Below are 17,446 nucleotides of genomic sequence, written 5' to 3' on the forward strand. Positions count from 1 at the left end.
CTGGGCAACAGGGTAAGATCTCATTTCAAAAAAAAAGCCACCCCCTAAAACAAACCTCTTGTTTGGAAATTCCGAATGTGCCTCAGAATTTATCATCCACTATGTTCTTCCTTAGCCACTGTAAGCTACCTCAGAGTACCCAGCCAGGAAGTTTGAAGGTGGCTTTTGATTTCTAATTAGGATATTCAGACTCCAGCATCTCAACAGAAAATATGCAGAGACATTTTATCAACTTGTGACATACCAGGGGTACATGAATATTCAGGGCTCCACACTACTATATAATGCTGCATTTCTTGGTTTTATTTGAAACAGTGCATATTTTTAGCATTTTATGGTAGGATTTTACACTTGTCATTTACACAAATTACAAGGTTCTGCTTCAAGTTTTTAAAAAAAATTAAAAAATTCAGCCCATGTGCAGCACAAGAATATGCAAAACTACTTTACATTATACACACTTTTTATCAAAGGAGATACAAAATTCTGGCTTGTTGTTTTAGACAAATACAAGAAGCTTCAAACTAGACACAAAGGGTTAACATTAATTCTCAAATATAAGTCTGCACTTTTGTGTTGTAGTTCTCTGAGATGTGAATACCAAATTCCTAAGGGATTTTTATGTTTTCCTTTGAAAAGGAAAACTAAAAAAATTCCCGTAAACAAGTCCCTCCCCATCAGCTTGCTCTTTCCACAACCCTACTCTTGCTTCCCTTAGTGCCAGACACTTGCATCATGTTACAAAATTGGGGTGGGCCACTTACATCATACAAGGAGCAAATCCTTTTAACTTCTCTCCTGCAAAAATCTAAACAGGAATATATTGATGCAGATGGTTCTGCTACATTTTGTTTAATATGATGTAACACTTGGTAATCTAGTAAACTGTGATGCGGGGCAATTAACCAAAGGGAGGAAGAGACAAAGGTCCCTATCAATGCACTTTTTGTTGGTGACACACTGGAAACCTTAGGAATCAAGTTGTCTGATGCTAAGAGAACTTTAAACTCTCTCTAAATAGAACACACCTACTGATTGCTTGAGGGACTTCTCTGATACTTATGCATAGATACTCTTTTTCAGCATGTTGGAGGCAATATTTGACACTTTCTAAAGGGTTCTGAAGAGGCAATAAGGAAGAGTGGGGATTTTTCTGCCCCTGTAAAGGTATCGTTTTCTATCATTGGTATCCATTGTTCCCTAAGCATCTTCTGATACCTAAATGTGTGTAAATGCATATTTAAAATAGTTACCCATCTTTCAGTCAATACACAGCCAACTCTTGATTATCTATGAGAAATGTAAGTGACATTTACTCTCAAACTTCACTCTAACAGAATCATCCACCTTTGATACACTTCATTGTTTGTTTTACATCCCATGTACACTACAGCCTATCAAGACAAAGTTATAACACAAATGTTATTTCCTCTGACCCATGCTAGAAACGTGTAAGGAAATGGAGTGAGCACATTCTGCTAGGGCTTTGCGGATGACCCTACAGTGGACAGTGGGGGCAGGATAGAACTCTGGACATGAGAAAAGACAAATTTCATGTTCCTCCAGAATCAGGTCTTACATGCCTTTGTTATTTTGTTATCACAAAATTAAAAACCTGAGGCACAGTCACTATTTTATATAGATAATAGAGAGTTGACTGTAATCATGTTATGACTTTAGCTCTTTAACATGAAAAAATTCACAAGAAAGCATATGATAAAGATTAAAAAGACTGCCATGACATCTAGAAGCATTTATTTTATGCAAAAAACTTAAATATGATTATGTGTACACAAAAAGTGCACACATTACCTATGCTGAACAATGCCAAGAAACATAATATACTGATGCAACAGTTTTCTAAAATAAACATAAAAATGAGCCCAGACCATCAGACAAAAGCAAAACACTTATTTCCAAATAGCACAATGCTGAAAATTGATAGCAATCCTAAAACACCTCCAACTTTCCTTAAAAGCTGCCAAAGTCCAACTATTTTTTAAAAATTGATTTTTTTTACATTAATAAAAATCTGGTGACAAACATTATAAAACCAAATGCTGGACAGTCTTTACTCCTTTAAAATTCCAAATATTCCAACATAATCACAGGAGTAAAAACCATTTTAAAGTGATATGCTTTATGAAACAAACAACAATATGTACATTTATTGCAAATTATATTAAACTAAAATGAGGGGAAATCAAAATATGAACTGTTTACTACTTGCAAATCAATAATTTTAATTTTCTCACTCTGATAAAAATCAGAAAGCAACATTTATAAAATTGCCACCACATCACTTTTCATAGCAGGGAACCGAAATCTGTACATCTCATTTTTGCAGAAAAGTAGGCAGGCAGAAAGAATTATACATAAAAGTTTCCAAAAGGAAAAACAAAGAAATATTTAATCTGATCTCTTTTCTTTTAAAAAATTAATTCAGTAGACTTCTATTTTTTCCTGTGTAACATGGGAATTCCTGGCTCTAAAATGGATGAATTTTCAGTGTCAGTGTAAAGACATCTTGTTACTTTCTTTAAAATAAAAACTGCAGCGTGGGAATTAATGGTGTATTACGCACTTAAACTCCAGATAGGCAGGAACTGGAACCAAGTGTTAAGCAATTTGCTTAATTATTGACTTTTCGTAAGAAAAGTCTAGGGGAAAGGGGAGAACAGAGTTGCTTTTAGCCTCTCTCTCAAGAGTTTCTGCTGTACATTTCCATCAGAGGACTTGTGGTCATGTGAAAAGGAAGTAATAGTTTCTTTAGTTTTCAAGGCAGAGAGTGTGTGTTCTGAAGTGAGCTTCATTTTCTGTTCAAGGACATTTGTGAATCCAAGTTTTTGCAGAAGCTGGAGCCTGCTTCTGTTTGGCCTTCATTTTCTCCCTTTGCAAATGCATTTTTACCTTAGGGTTAAGAATAGAACGCAAAGTTAGAAAAGATGTGGAGAAGACATAAACCAAACGAAAATGATTTCATTTCCATAGTTGTTATCTAAAATCTTTTTTTTTTTTTTTTTTAAACTTAAGCATCAGGGTCTCACTCTGTCACTCAGGCTGAAGTACAGTGGCACGATCATGGCTCACTCAGCCCAACTCCTGGGTTCAAGTGGTCCTCCAGGCTCAGCGTCCAGCCTGAGCCTCCCAAATAGCTAGAACTATAGGCGCACACCACCATGGCTGGCTAATTTTTAAATTATTTGTACAGACGGGATCTCATTATGTTGCCCAGGCTGGTCTTCAACTCCTGAGCTCAAGCGATCTGGGAAGCCTGTGCTTCTCATATTCACTACTGGGATTACAGGCATGAGTCACTGTGCTTGGCATGTTATCTAAAATCCTTAAAAAGTTTTTTCATTTTTTCACCTGAAACTTGGTTTAAAGAGCCTTTCCCTAAACTATATAAAAACCAAACACCAATAATGAAGTTTTTGTTTTCAATGACTTAGTGCTGCTATCCAATGCCCTATTTGCTTACAACACTAAAAGCTATTTATCATACTATGGCAAAATGAATTTATAAGCAGCAAAATAACTTCTGACTCATGAGCTGGGTAAACATATATGTTTTAGCATACTAAAAACATCCCAACCAAACTAGGAGGAAAAACTGGCATTTTTTTTTTTTTTTTTTTAAACGCATTTCCCTAATAGGGAGGGAAATTCTGATCCCTGGAAGCACAGGAGAGTGGGACGTGGCCTCTTTCTCACCTCCTCCTCTTTGGGAGAAGGAGGAACTCATCTAATAGATGAGATTAGGGAAAAGGAATGAGCATGTTGGGTTTGACTTCATCAATATTTGTTCTTTTGCCCTGAGAAGTGCATTCTGGTTTGTCTGTGGCTGTTCAATTCAGTGGCAAGGCATTAGCAGCCCAACTTGCCTAATTCATTCCACATTTTTATTTATTTATTTATTTATTTATTTATTTATGATGGAGTCTCGCTCTGTTGCCAGGCTGGAGTGCAGTGGTGTGATCTGGGCTCACTGCAAGCTCCACCTCCCGGGTTCAAGCGATACTCCTGTCTCAGCCTCCTGAGTAGCTGGGACTACAGGTATGTGCCACCATGCCCAGCTCATTTTTTGTATTTTTAGTAGAGACGGTGTTTCGCCATGTTGGTCAGGATGGTCTTGAACTCTAGACCTCGTGATCTACCTGCCTCGGCCTCCCAAAGTGCTGGGATTACAGGCATGAACCACCACGCCTGGCCCATTCTACATTTTTAATCAGCCTGATCAGTAGTAAGACTGTCTCCTTTTCAACAATTTTACACCTAAAAGAGAAAGAAAGATATATTCCCAAACTCCTTTACTACATACATATTTTATAAAGGTAACAATGCTAAAAGAGCTAAGTGATTATTACAATTCATACAGAGACTATTAATTTGTTATACTATTTGAAGCAATTTTAACAATATGCTATTAAAGAATTATTATTATTTTTTTTTTGAGGCGGAGTCTTGCTCTGTTGCCCAGGCTGGAGTGCTTGGCATGATCTCGGCTCACCACAACCTCCACCTCCCAGGTTCAAGCGATTCTCCTGCCTCGGCCTCTTGAGTAGCTGGGACTATAGGTTGCGCCCCCATGCGCAGCTAATTTTTGTATTTTTAGTAGAGATGGGGTTTCACTATGTTGGCCAGGCTGGTCTTGAACTCCTGACCTAGTGATCAGCCTGCTTTGGCCTCCCAAAGTGCTGAGATTACAGGCATGAACCACTGGACCCGGCCAAAGAATTATTTACAAGCTGCCTGCTACACCTTCAGGAAGCTTCCCTTTCCTAGCCCTGAGTCCTCTGTATTTCTTGGGCTGCTCTCACAGACTTCTGAAAGACCCAGGTCACTGGAAGAGCTCCTGGACTTGATTCTATGTACCAAGATGAATTGCCATCACTGCAAGCACTTGGCTTCTGAAAAATTTCATGTTATTTTGAGAAAAATTCACTTGTTACTAAAAAAAATTCATATTGAACTAATATATAGCTGTTTAACACATGAGGATACACACTTGAGGATATATACTTAGGGGTTAATTTTTAGATACGAACCCACATGATGGGAGGAAACCTTCTCATTATACAAATCAGCACAAAAACTCAGTCAATTCTTTGCTTTAAGAAAAACAAATTCTAAGATCCTTGAACACTCCCACACTAAGCATGCTAAACAAAACATGTTAATCCAATGACTAGAAACCCACAGTCTGTTATCCTACAGATATTCTCTTTAAATTCAAATTCCCCAGAAGTCACAAATTTGGGGTTATTTTTCCATTGATGTTTATTGACAAGCTCATCTTCAAGGAAGAATTTGGCCTTAAGTGTAAGCAAAACATACTCAAGAATCAGCAAATCTATTCAGAACATATTTTCAATTCACAACACTGGGAACTGTTTGCCCTCTGAATGATAGCCTTAACACAAAGAGGAAAAACAAGTGAACTAAACTACTGAAATGATCATTCCTTCATCCGAAACTCAGAGACCCAACACTAATGTCCAGCTAATACTGTTGACTGTTTCCTGACCACACTGCAAATGGCTGATTTTTACTGGTTTTATTGGGTGAACTCAAGGAATTTTTGCAAAAGGAATAACAAGTCAAAATGCAGCCCAAAACATAAACAGGAATACTTACTGAAACCCACATACATGCAAATAGCTGAGGGAATACATTTACCACAAATATCCGATCTAAAAATTCTAACGTTAACTTTACAAGTTAAAACCTTTAGCATCAACTCCCAGCTAAAACTGAGGCCAGTAGAATTTTGCATATCCTCTCTCTGTTTTGGTGGAATAAAATATCCTTGAACCAGTAAATAAACCATATAGGTAGGAATCAAGCTAAAAATAATCATTACTGACCTAATGTTTTGAGTAAAAACCTAGTAAGAGGAATTCTGCAAGGGTGAGCACTTGCCACATATTAGAAGTTATGGCTGTGGTATTAAAATGGCTCTAGAAGCTTCACACATCAGAAATCTACCTAAAAGAGCTGAAGATGAAATGAAGTTAACAAACCTAAAGTGTAAACTGTAGTTGGCATATACTAGGGCCTCAAAAATGGTTTTCACTAATTAATGATAATAAAATATGATAGTAAATACCAAGTAATACAACTGCACAAGCTTTCTGGAGGTGGTGCAAGTGTAAAGTACCACTCTGGGGTGGGATTCTGTACTCAGATCGACAAAAGAGCACCTATAGATGACTGGGGTGAGGTTAAGAGGTAAGCTCTTTTGAGATATTACTGCAGAGTTGTGAACAGAGCAGGAAATGATCATCTAGGAAGTGAAAAATAAAGCAAGTGAAAGGTGTGGAGAATCATGCAAGGAAAAATAAAAGACTGATAAATTGGGCACCTGGAGTTAGAATGCAGGGCCACAGAGAAGCACAAGGGTGCCAGGCCTTCTTTATCAAATAAAACCCAGGGCTGAACTTAGTGCAGCAATCCAGATCAGACTCCACAATGCAAGGCCCCTAAGGAGAGCTGATTCTGTCACCCTGTAGCTCAGCAATGTGTTTGATTGCTCTCAGGTTTGGCACCTCTATGTCTTCTCTTACCAGTTAGTTGGTTGAAACTGTAATGATATAAAACCTTAACAGGATGATCCTCACCAGGTCTCAGGAAAATGCAGGTGGAATGTCAAATCACTCACAGGGAATACTAGCAGTTAATGAGAGCTATGTTTAGAATCTTGTAGCAAGGTGGAAGCTGCAGTTCCACATGAAATAAAAATAGCACTTTCAGGATTTTGACCATTCAACTGAAGGACACTCAAAACATCAGCTGAGGCCGGGCATGGTGGCTCACACCTGTAATCCCAGCACTTTGGGAGGCCAAGGTGGGTGGATCACGAGGTCAGGAGATCAGGACCAGCCTGACCAATATGGTGAAACCTCATCTCTACAAAAACACAAAAATTAGCTGGTGTGGTGGCACACACCTGTAGTTCTAGCTACTCGGGAGGATGAAGCAGAAAAATTGCTTTAATCCAGGAGGTGGAGGTCGCAGTGAGCCAAGACTGCGCCACTACACTCCAGCCTGGGCGACAGACTGAGACTCCATCTCAAAAAAAAAAAAAAAAAAAAAAAGAAATTTCCAAGCTACCGTCATGAGGCAGACAGACAATAAGTGATATGCTGGGATCTTAAGCCATGCCCTGTGTAGCACTAGCCAAGTGACCTGAGCAAGGTCCGTTCAGGTCTTCATTTCTTTATGCTCATATAGTGTGGTACTTGCTTAATAATGGATGTTGGCAGGTCAGATATCTGCTCATAAAACACTTCCTACTGTCACTACTAATACAGATGCCAGGCACCTATCACTCAGGCTGGAGTACAGTGGCACCATCATGGCCCACTGGAGCTATGAACACTGAGGCTCAAGCAATCCTCCTGCCACAGCATCCCAAGTAGCTGGGACCACAGGTGAATACCACCATGCCGGGCTAATTTCTTTTTAAATTTTTTGTAGAGACAGGGTCTTGCTATAGTACCAAATAACATTTGAACTAATTTTTGTTAATTTTCATTTTTTTGAGACAGAGTCTCACTCTGTTGCCCAGGCTGGAGTGCACTGGCGTGATCTTGGCTCACTGCAACCTCCACCTCCCAGGTTTAAGCAATTCTCCTGCCTCAGCCTCCTGAGTAGCTGAGATTACAGGTGTGTGCCACCACGCCCAGCTAATTTTTGTATTTTTAGTAGAGATAGGGTTTCACCATGTTGGCCAGGCTGGTCTCAAACTCCTGACCTCAAGTGATCTGCCCACCTAGGCTTCCCAAAGTGCTGGGATTAAAGGCGTGAGCCACCATGCCCAGCCCATTTGAACTAATTTTCACCTCAGTCTTGTTCTTGGCATTGGGTGTTAGATTCAATTAAAGTACGCCACTTTCAAAAACATCTGATCTATCTCTCGGTTTTCCTCTCTAATCCTAAAATGCAAGGATTTTGTTTGCATGTACTACCAAAAGAGGTGAAAAAGATGAGTAGAGTTGGTCTAATTTAACCCGGGATTATTTCAAATAAACTAGTGCTTTTACTTACAGTTCTGCCGGGCGCAACGGCTCACGCCTATAATCCCATTTATGTAAGGGATCAAAAGCTATATAGCCCTTTATACCTGGGTTTCCTCCACTTTTGGGACGAAATGACAGTACTGGGGAGAATGCAGTACTTAGCCACATAGAGTTGTTTTTGTTTTTTGAGATGGAGTCTTGTTCTGTCATCCAGGCTGGAGTGCATGGTGTGATCTTGGTTCACTGCAACCTCCGCCTCCCAAGTTCAATTGCCTCCTGGCAATTCTTCTGCCTCAGCCTACTGAGTAGCTGGGACTAGAGGCGCGCACCACCATGCCCAGCTAAATTTTGTATTTTTATTACAGATGGGGTTTCACCATATTGGCCAGGCTGGTCTTGAACTCCTGACCTCGTGATCTGCCCACGTTGGCATCCCAAAGTGCTGGGATTACAGGCGTGAGCCACCGTGCCCGGCCATAGAGTTGTTTTAAGGATTCAATGGGTTAACATATAAAGAGCTTATTATTGAGCTTGGCTTATAATAAGCACTATATTACCGTTAGCTGTTTTTTAATGCAGCAAATTTTAAAATTATGATAAAATATATATCAAATACAATTTATCATTTTAACCATTTTTAAGTATAAAGTTTAATGGCATTAAGAATATAAAGGGACAGGTGCGATGGCTCACGCCTGCAATCCCAGCACTTTGGGAGGCCGAGGCAGGCGGATCACCTGAGGTCGGGAGTTAAAGACCAGCCTGACCAACGTGGAGAAACCCTGTCTCTACTAAATATACAAAATTAGCCAGGCTTGGTGGCGCATGCCTGTAATCCCAGCTACTAGGGAGGCTGAGGCAGGAGAATTGCTTGAACTGGGAGGCAGAGGTTGCGGTGAGCCGAGATCACACCACTGCACTCCAGCCTAGGCAACAAGAGCGAAACTCCGTCTCAAAAAAAAAAAAAAAAAAGAATATTAGGGGTCTGGCTGCCCAACACGGTGAAACCCGTCTCTACTACAAATACAAAAATTAGCTGGGCGTGGTGGCGCACATCTGCAGTCCCAGCTACTCCGGAGGATGAGGCACAAGAATCCCTTGAACCCGGGAGGCAGAGGGTGCAGTGAGCCGAGATCTCACCATTGTACTCCAGCCTGGGTGACAGAGCAAGACTCAAAAACACAACAAAACAAAAACCCAAAAACAAGAATATAACGGGTCTTCAAAAAGTTTGTGGAAAATGAATGTTATGAAATAATTATGCATGGATTTCAATTTTTTTTTTTTTTGAGTTGGAGTCTCACTCTGTCACCCAGGCTGGAGTGCAGTGGTGTGATCTCTGCTCACTGCAAGCTCCGCCCCCTGGGTTCATGCCATTCTCCTGCCTCAGCCTCCCGAGTAGCTGGGAGTACAGGTGCCTGCCACCACGCCTGGCTAATTTTTTGTATATTTAGTAGAGACGGGATTTCACCGTGTTAGCCAGGATGGTCTCGATCTCCTGACCTTGTGATCCACTCGCCTCCCAAAGTGCTGAGATTACAGGCATGAGCCACCGTGCCCGGCTCAAAAAATTTTTTTTGCACCAAAATAAACTCATACTAACTTGTTATGTCTGAACAGGATCTAGTTTGAGGAACTGAAAATATTTGAAAAGTTTGAGGGCTGGGGCAGGAAGATTGCTTGATTCCAGGAGTTTGAGACCAGCCTGGGCAATACAGCAAGACCCAAAAAATTTAAAAAGAAATTAGCCAGCCATGGTGGTGCACACCTATGGTCCCAGCTACTTGGGAGGCTGAGGCAAGAGGATTGCTTGAGCCTCAGTGCTCTCATAGAACAAAGTGAGCCATGATGGTGCCACTGCACTCCAGCCTGAGTGACAGAGTGAGACTGGTCTCTCAAAAAAGTTTGAAGAGGCTGGGCGTGGTGGCTCACGCCTGTAATCCCAGCACTTTGGGAGGCCAAGGTGGGTGGATGACCTGAGGTCAGGAGTTCAAGACCAGTCTGGCCAACATAGTGAAACCCCATCTCTACTAAAAAAAAGAAAAATAAATAAATAAATAAATAAATATATACATAAAATTAGCTGGGTGTGGTGACGGGCGCCTGTAATCCCAGATACTAGGGAGGCTGAGGCAGGAGAATCGCTTGAACCTAGGAGGCAGAGGTTGCAGTGAGCTGAGATCGTGTCGTTGCACTCCAGCCTGGGCCACAAGAGTGAAACTCCTTCTCAAAAAAAAAAAAAAAAAAAGTTTGAAGAGAGTCCCTATCAGAGCAATAGGATTCTGCTAAAATTGAAGCAAGAAAAGCATCAAATGTCTGGTGAAGCTTGGGTGGAAGAATGGCGAAATCACTGATGCTTTAGGAAAAGTTTATGAGACAACGCCCCAAAGAAATCAGTAGCTTAAAATTGATATTTTTGTGTGTGTGTGTGTGTGACAGGGTCTCCTCGGTCACCCAGGCTAGGGTGCAGTGAGGAGTGGCATGATCATGACTCACTGTAGCCTCGACCTCCCAGGCTCAGGTGATCCCCTCACCTCAGCCTCTGAAGTAGCCAAGACTATGGGCACATACCAGACACCTGGCTAATTTTTCTATTTTTTTTGTAGATATGGGGTTTTGCCATATCGCCCAGGCTGGTCTCAAACTCCTAGGCTCCAGTGATCTGCCAGCCTCAGCCTCCCAAAGTGGTAGGATTATAGGCATGAACCATGATGCCCAGCTGGATAAATTGTTTCAGGAAGGGTTGAGATGATGTTGAACATCATGCCCTCCACATCAATTTACGGGGAAAAAAATTCATCTTGTTTCTGCCGATTCAAGAGGACTGACAAGAGCAGAAACAATAGCCAACACTGTGGTCATTTCAATTGGTTCAGCTTACAAAATTCTGACTGAAAAATTAAAGTTGAGCAAGCTTTCCACTCAATGGCTGTTAAAACCCTTTGCACCCAGATCAGCTGTAGACAAGAGCAGAGCTTTGGATAGAAAGTCTAGACAAGTAGGATCAAGATCCTGAAGCACTTATTCGAAGAACTGCAATAGGAACTGAAACATGGCTTTACCAGTACAATCCCGAAGACAAAGCACAATCAAAGCAATTTAGCTGGGCACAGTGGCGCGTGCCTGTAGTCCCAGCTACTAGGGAGGTTGAGGCTGCAGTGAGGCAAGACCGCGTCATTGAACTCTAGCCTGGGCAAGACAGCCAGATATTGTCTCAAAAAAAAAAAAGGGTACTAAGAGGTGAAAGTGGCCAAGTGGTCCAGTGAAAGGAAAAGCAGACTGGTCAAGAGTAAAGGTCATGGCAACAGTTTTTTGGGATGCTCAAGGCATTTTGCTTGTTGAGTTTCTGGAAAGCCAACAAATGATAATATCTGCTTATTATGAGTGTTTGGACAAAGTCAAAGCTTTAGCAGAAAAATGCCTGGGAAAGCTTCACCAGAGAGTCCTCCTCCACCATGACAATGTTCTTGCTCATTCCTCTCATCAGACAAGGGCAATTCTGCAAGAGTTCCCATGGGAAATCATTAGGCATCCAGCTTACAGTACTGATTTGGCTCCTTCTGACTTCTTTTTGCTTCTTAATCTTAAAAAAATTTTTAAAGAGTGCCAATTTTTCTTTGGTCACTAATGAAAAAAGACTGTTTGAAATGGTTAAACTCACAGGACCCTCAGTTCTTTGGGGATGGACTAAATGGCTTCTATCATTGCTTACAAAAAGTGTCTTGAAGTTGATGGAGCTTATGTTGAGAAATAAAGTTTCTATTTTTATCTCTTAACTCCAGTTTTCCATGACCTTTCTGAAGTGGCCAATTATTTGTATTGTGTACAACCATTACCACCATCCATCTCTAGAACTTTTTCACATTCCCCGACTGAAACTCCATCCCCATTAAACACTAAAGCCTATTCCCGCTAACCTCAGCCCCAGGCTCAAGCAATCCTCCCACCTCAGCTCCCTGAGTACAGGCACACAACGTCATGCCCGACTAATTTTGTATTTTATTTATATTTTTATTTTTGAGATGGAGTCTCACTCTGTCGTCCAGACTGGAGTGCAGTGGCACAATCTCTGCTCACTGCAAACTCTACCTCCCGGGTAACTGAGATTACAGGGGTGCGCCATCACACCCAGCTAATCTTTTGTATTTTCAGTGGAGACAGGCTTTCACCATATTGGTCAGGCTGATCTTGAACTCCTGACCTTAAATGATCTGCCCACCTTGGCTTGGCCTCCCAAAGTGCTGGGATTATAGGTGTGAGCCACCGCACCTGGCCATAAACATCTAATTTAACCACCTACTGTCACTGAGATTAGAAAACCATCACAGAATACTGTATTCTGAATAACACACTGCCCATTGATCTACTACTAGCATATTTAAGATCTGTAATGTGCCTTTTCAGTCTGTAAAGAGAAGGCCAAATGCCATTTGATGATACTGGGGCACATAGTGCAGCTAAAAGCAAAGCAATGGATTTTACAATGCTGTAAATGAGAGAAGGTCTAAATGCTACTGAAAAAGTTTTCAGGGTTCAAGTATGTATCCGTTTTTTTTGTCTTTTTGTTTTTTTGAGACAGAGTATCGCTCTGTCTCCCAGGCTGGAGTGTAGTGGCCGGATCTCGGCTCACTGCAACCCCCGCCTCCCAGGTTCAAGCAATTCTCCTGCCTCAGTCTCCCGAGTAGCTGGCACTACAGGTGTGCACCACCACGCCCGGCTAATTTTTGTATTTTTAGTAGAAATGGGGTTTCTCCATGTTGGCCAGGCTAGTCTGAAACTCCTGACCTCAGGTGATCTGCCCGCCTTGGCCTCCCAAAGTGCTGTGATTACAGGCGTGAGCCACTGTGCCTGGCCACAAGTATGTATCTGTACATTTTAGTTAGATGGTACAGGGACAGCTAATGGGAGGTAAGGTCAGGTGGCTTAGGTAGCCTGTGTGTGATGATTAGTACTTTTTTGTGTGTAGGTGAAGAATAGGACAGATCTCTTGAAACCGTTCAGAGAATTTTGGCAATCTCCAGGGAAACGTTCAACTTTTGTATAACTGAAAATGTATGTTAAGGGGTAAGGAAACTAGAATTCAAAACAATAGTAACAATAACAGTTGGGTGTTTATTTTGTACTAGGCACTTTGCTAAGCGCTTTCTTTATATTTACTGATACATTTAATTCTTAGAGCAACCCTTTAAGATACATACTTTCATACTAATGAAAAAGGGAGGCAAAGGTTCAATAAAGGTCCAGGTTTGAGAAGAAAGTCATGTAAAATTTGCCCCTAATACTGGCTTTCATTACTACACTTATTAGTTAATAGAAACAGAAGTGAGTAGGAGGAACACACTAGTACTCAGATCAGGTTTGAGCCTTCTGGATCAGATGCCATGAGACGATGTGAAAGATTGCCAAGAGGGCACTTAGATGATATAGAAATTTAATAGCCCAAAATTTCAGAATTTCGTAAATGCTAATTTTTTTGGTTTTTTTGAGATGGAGTCTCGCTTTGTCGCCCAGACTGGAGTGCAATGGCGCAATCTCTGCTCACTGCAACCTCTGCCTCCTGGGCTCAAGTGATTCTTCTGTCTCAGCCTCCTGAGTAGCTGGGATTACAGGTGCCCATGCCCACGACCACACCCGGGATTTTTTTCTTTCTTTTTTTTTTTTTTTTTTTGTATTTTTAGTAGAGATGGGGTTTCACCATGTTGGCCACGTTGGTCTCAAACTCCTGACCTCAGGTGATCTACCCGCCTTGGCCTCCCAAAGTGTTGGGATTACAGGCGAGAGTCACCGGGCCCAGCTCATAAATGATAATATTTTAAATGTTTTTACACACGTTTCAGTAACTTTTTTTTTTTTTTGAGACACAGTCTCCTTCTGTCGCCCAGTCTGGAGTGCAGTGTAGCAATCTTGGCTCACTGCAACCTCTCTCTGCCTCCTGGGTTCAAGTGATTCTCCTGCCTCAGCCTCCTGAGTAGCTGGGATTACAGGCATGCACCACCACACCTGGCTAACTTTTTGCATTTCTTTTTTTTTTTTTTTTTTTTTTTTTTTAGTAGAGATGGGGTTTCACCATGTTGGTCAGGCTGGTCTTGAACTCCTGACCTCAGGTGATCCACCCACCTAGGCCTCCCAAAGTGTTGGGATTACAGGGATGAGCCACTGAGCACGGCCTGACATTGAGTTTTATAAAAATACTGAAGTAGGATAGTCGGGGTATCCTGAGCTGATCAAATCTGGGACTCTTCCCTAGAAGAAACTCAAATGCCTACAGTCTAATTCAGGGGTAAATGAGTTAGGTATGTAAGGAAAAAAGGAGGACGAGTTAAGTTCTAAGGCCAAGGTGAAAGGAGCCACCTTCTAGATTTCCAACAGGAAAAGTCTGAAATCTCAGCACAAGAATGATCAAAGATGAACAGTTTGGTAAGTTGTTTTTCTGGGCAGGGTGGGGAAGATGTAAGTTGTTGACCTGTGTTAGAATTAACTATAACACGAAGAATTAAAGAGTGGGACCTATTACCTATTGACATTTCGTGACTGTTTTCTCCATTCTGGGACCTTGTATCCAAAAGGTAGCCCTTATTTTATGTAAACCTCTGCAACCACTTGAAAGGCACTAAGCAAAAGAAATATTTGTCTTGTTAATAAAAATAGAAATATCAAAATACCATATCCTAAATAAAAATTACACAAAGAAAAAAGATTTTTCTTCAAATTTGTGCCTTAAAACTGGAAGTTATGAGATAATAACAGATGCTATTATAAACGGACCCAGGAAAACCAGATGCAGGTTTCTCTCTCAAATGCTTAGGTGTTTGGGGTGACTGGCACTAAGAATATACTACGAATAAAACAAAATGTCTAAATTCCCACTTGAGGAAGAATGGCGTACATTACCTTTGTAAGTCAATTTGTCTTTCTGCTGGTGCTGCCTTTTTGGCTAAATCTTGCAGTTTGGGTGCTTTGGCATTACCTGCTTCCAAACCCCCAGGGCTCTCCTGACCCATTGCAGCTCTCTTCCTTCCCTTGTTAATAGGTTTATTTAGATCATCATTTTTGGTAGCATTGCCCTGAGATTCAGACTTGGGTCGACGTCCTCTCCTGGGTTTGGAAGGGGCGGGAGGTCCCGATTCATCTACTTTCTCATCTGTTTTTTGTTGGATATTCTCTGCACCAGCTGCTGTTACTGTTCTTTTCTTTCCTCGGTCACTGCTGATGTTGCCCTGGGTAGCCTGATCAGAATTAATTTCCTAAAAAAGCACAAAACAATTCTATAAACACAAATTCCTTAAATATTAATGATCTCTATTAGAAAAGAGTGTTTTGAAAGTATTTTAAAGGAGTCTGGATTTGAGGGCTCCCAATTAACTGCTTACATCACATTAGGAAAGTAAGCTCCTTGAGGAGAGTGACTGTGCCTGGTACCTACCATGGTGTATAGCATATATAATGTGCTCAATAAATGCTCATTAAAAAGCAAAGGCTGGGAACAGTGGCTCACGCCTGTAATCACAGCACTTTAGGAGGCTAAAGCGGGAGGATCGCTTGAGCCCAGGAGTTCCAAACAATCCCCGGCAACATAGTGAGATCCCATCTCTACAAATAATTTAAAAAATTAGCCGGGCATGGTGGCTTGTGCCTGTAGTCCCAGCTACTTGGGAGGCTGAGGTGGGAGGATTGCTTAAGCCTGGGAGGTTGAGGCTACAGTAAGCAGAGATTATGCCACTGGACTCCAGCCTGGGTGACAGAGGGAGATCTTATCTCAAAATAGTAATTGCAAGCCTGGCACGGTGGCTCACGCCTGTAATCTCACTACTTTGGGAGACCGAGACGGGTGGATCACCTGAGGATGGGAGTTCAAGACCAACCTGACCAACATGGAGAAACCCTGTCTCTACTAAAAATACAAAATTAGCCAGGCATGGTGGCCCATGCCTGTAATCCCAGCTACTCAGGAGGCTGAGGCAGGAGAATAGCCGAGATTGCACCACTGCACTCCAGCCTGGGCAACAAGAGCAAAACTCTGTCTTGGGGGGGAAAAAAATTGCAATAATAAAAATATAAAGCACAAATAGTACTTGAAAAATAAAATCTAACTCTCAATGTAACTCAATGTCTATGACAATATGCATTTTTGTATGTAAGTTTGTTTAAGTCAAGACTGCTTAATTTTACACAAGGATCCCACAATATTCTAATCTATTGGTATCTGGATTCTAAGAGTTTTGATAATAAGAGGTAACTTGTTACCTGAATCCACTGACATGCTGTGTTTCAAACACCAAGCAGAAAGAGTTTAGATAGCAAGAGATTGATCTAAAAATGTAACGTCGGGCGGGCATGGTGGCTCACGGCTGTAATCCCAGCACTTTGGGAGGCCGAGGCGGGTGGATCACGAGGTCAGGAGTTCAAGACCAGCCTGGTCAAGATGGTGAAACCACATCTCTACTAAAAATACAAAAATCAGCCAGGCACGGTGGCAGGTGCCTATAATCCAGCTACTCGGGAGGCTGAGGCAGGAGAATGGTTTGAACCCAGGAGGCGGAGGTTGCAGTAAGCCGAGATCGCGCCACTGCACTTTAGCCTGGGCAACAGAGAAAGACTCCATCTCAAAAAGTATCCTCATGTAGCTGAGTTCAGAAAATGAGAGTTTGGATAGGAAAAGTTAAGCTACTGTGGTGTAACTGCATAATCCTAGTATATTTAATGTACCCAAGGGTAATATCTAAAATATTTGATGACTACAATAAGTATATGGTGAGCAATAAAAAGATAAGCACTTCAAGAATATGATTCTGGGTGGGGGGGGGGCAGGGGAGGAAATAATAATATCTTCAAGCCATTCTTACTGAGATAAATTACCAATTTAATTTAATAGTTGAGCCAGATGCGGTGGCTCATGCCTGTAATTCCAGCACTTTGGGAGGCCAAGGTGGGCGAATCACGAGGTCAGGAGTTCAAGACCAGCCTGGCCAACATGGTGAAACCCCGTCTCTACTAAAAATACAAAAATTAGCTGGGCATGGTGGTGCGTGCCTGTAATCCCAGCTACTCAGGAGGCTGAGGCAGGAGAATCGCTTGAACCCAGGAGGCAGAGGTTGCAGTGAGCTGAGATTGTGCCACTGCACTCCAGCCCAGGCGACAGAGTGAGACTCCGTCTCAAAAAACGAAAGAAAACAAAACAAAACAGAACAAAAAAAATAACTGAAAGAAGACCAGAGAAGTCAAGCGACCTCCTCAAGTCAACACATAGCCAGTGAGTGGCAGAGCCAAGAGGCAAAAGTCAGATCTGTGTGATGCTCCTATCGATTATGCACCACTCCTCTCCTGCCAAAAAATTAAGAAATTGGGTTGGGCATGGTGAGATCCTGTTTCAAAACAAAACAAAACAAAATTGGGCGGTATCGTTTAAAGATCAACAAAGTCGTCAA

General features: G+C 41.7%; 1 protein-coding gene across 2 annotated transcripts in view; it reads right to left on the reverse strand.

Moving 5' to 3' along the window:
* Positions 1-282: 282 nt before the first annotated feature.
* Positions 283-17,446, reverse strand: part of PDS5A (PDS5 cohesin associated factor A) — a 157,283-nt gene continuing 140,119 nt past the window's right edge. The window contains exons 32-33 of one of the 2 annotated variants that reach the window (XM_055384810.2): positions 14,913-15,265; positions 283-2,910 (exon numbers count right to left, since the gene is read on the reverse strand). In XM_055384810.2, the coding sequence (XP_055240785.1) occupies positions 2,907-2,910; positions 14,913-15,265 (357 nt within the window). In that variant the 3' untranslated portion in view covers positions 283-2,906. Of the gene's footprint in view, positions 2,911-14,908; positions 15,266-17,446 lie in introns of those variants that run through there. The other variant, XM_019025596.4, reaches the window with a different exon arrangement.

This window comes from Gorilla gorilla, chromosome 3 (assembly GCF_029281585.2).
Source record: "Gorilla gorilla gorilla isolate KB3781 chromosome 3, NHGRI_mGorGor1-v2.1_pri, whole genome shotgun sequence".
Lineage (NCBI taxonomy): Eukaryota > Metazoa > Chordata > Mammalia > Primates > Hominidae > Gorilla > Gorilla gorilla.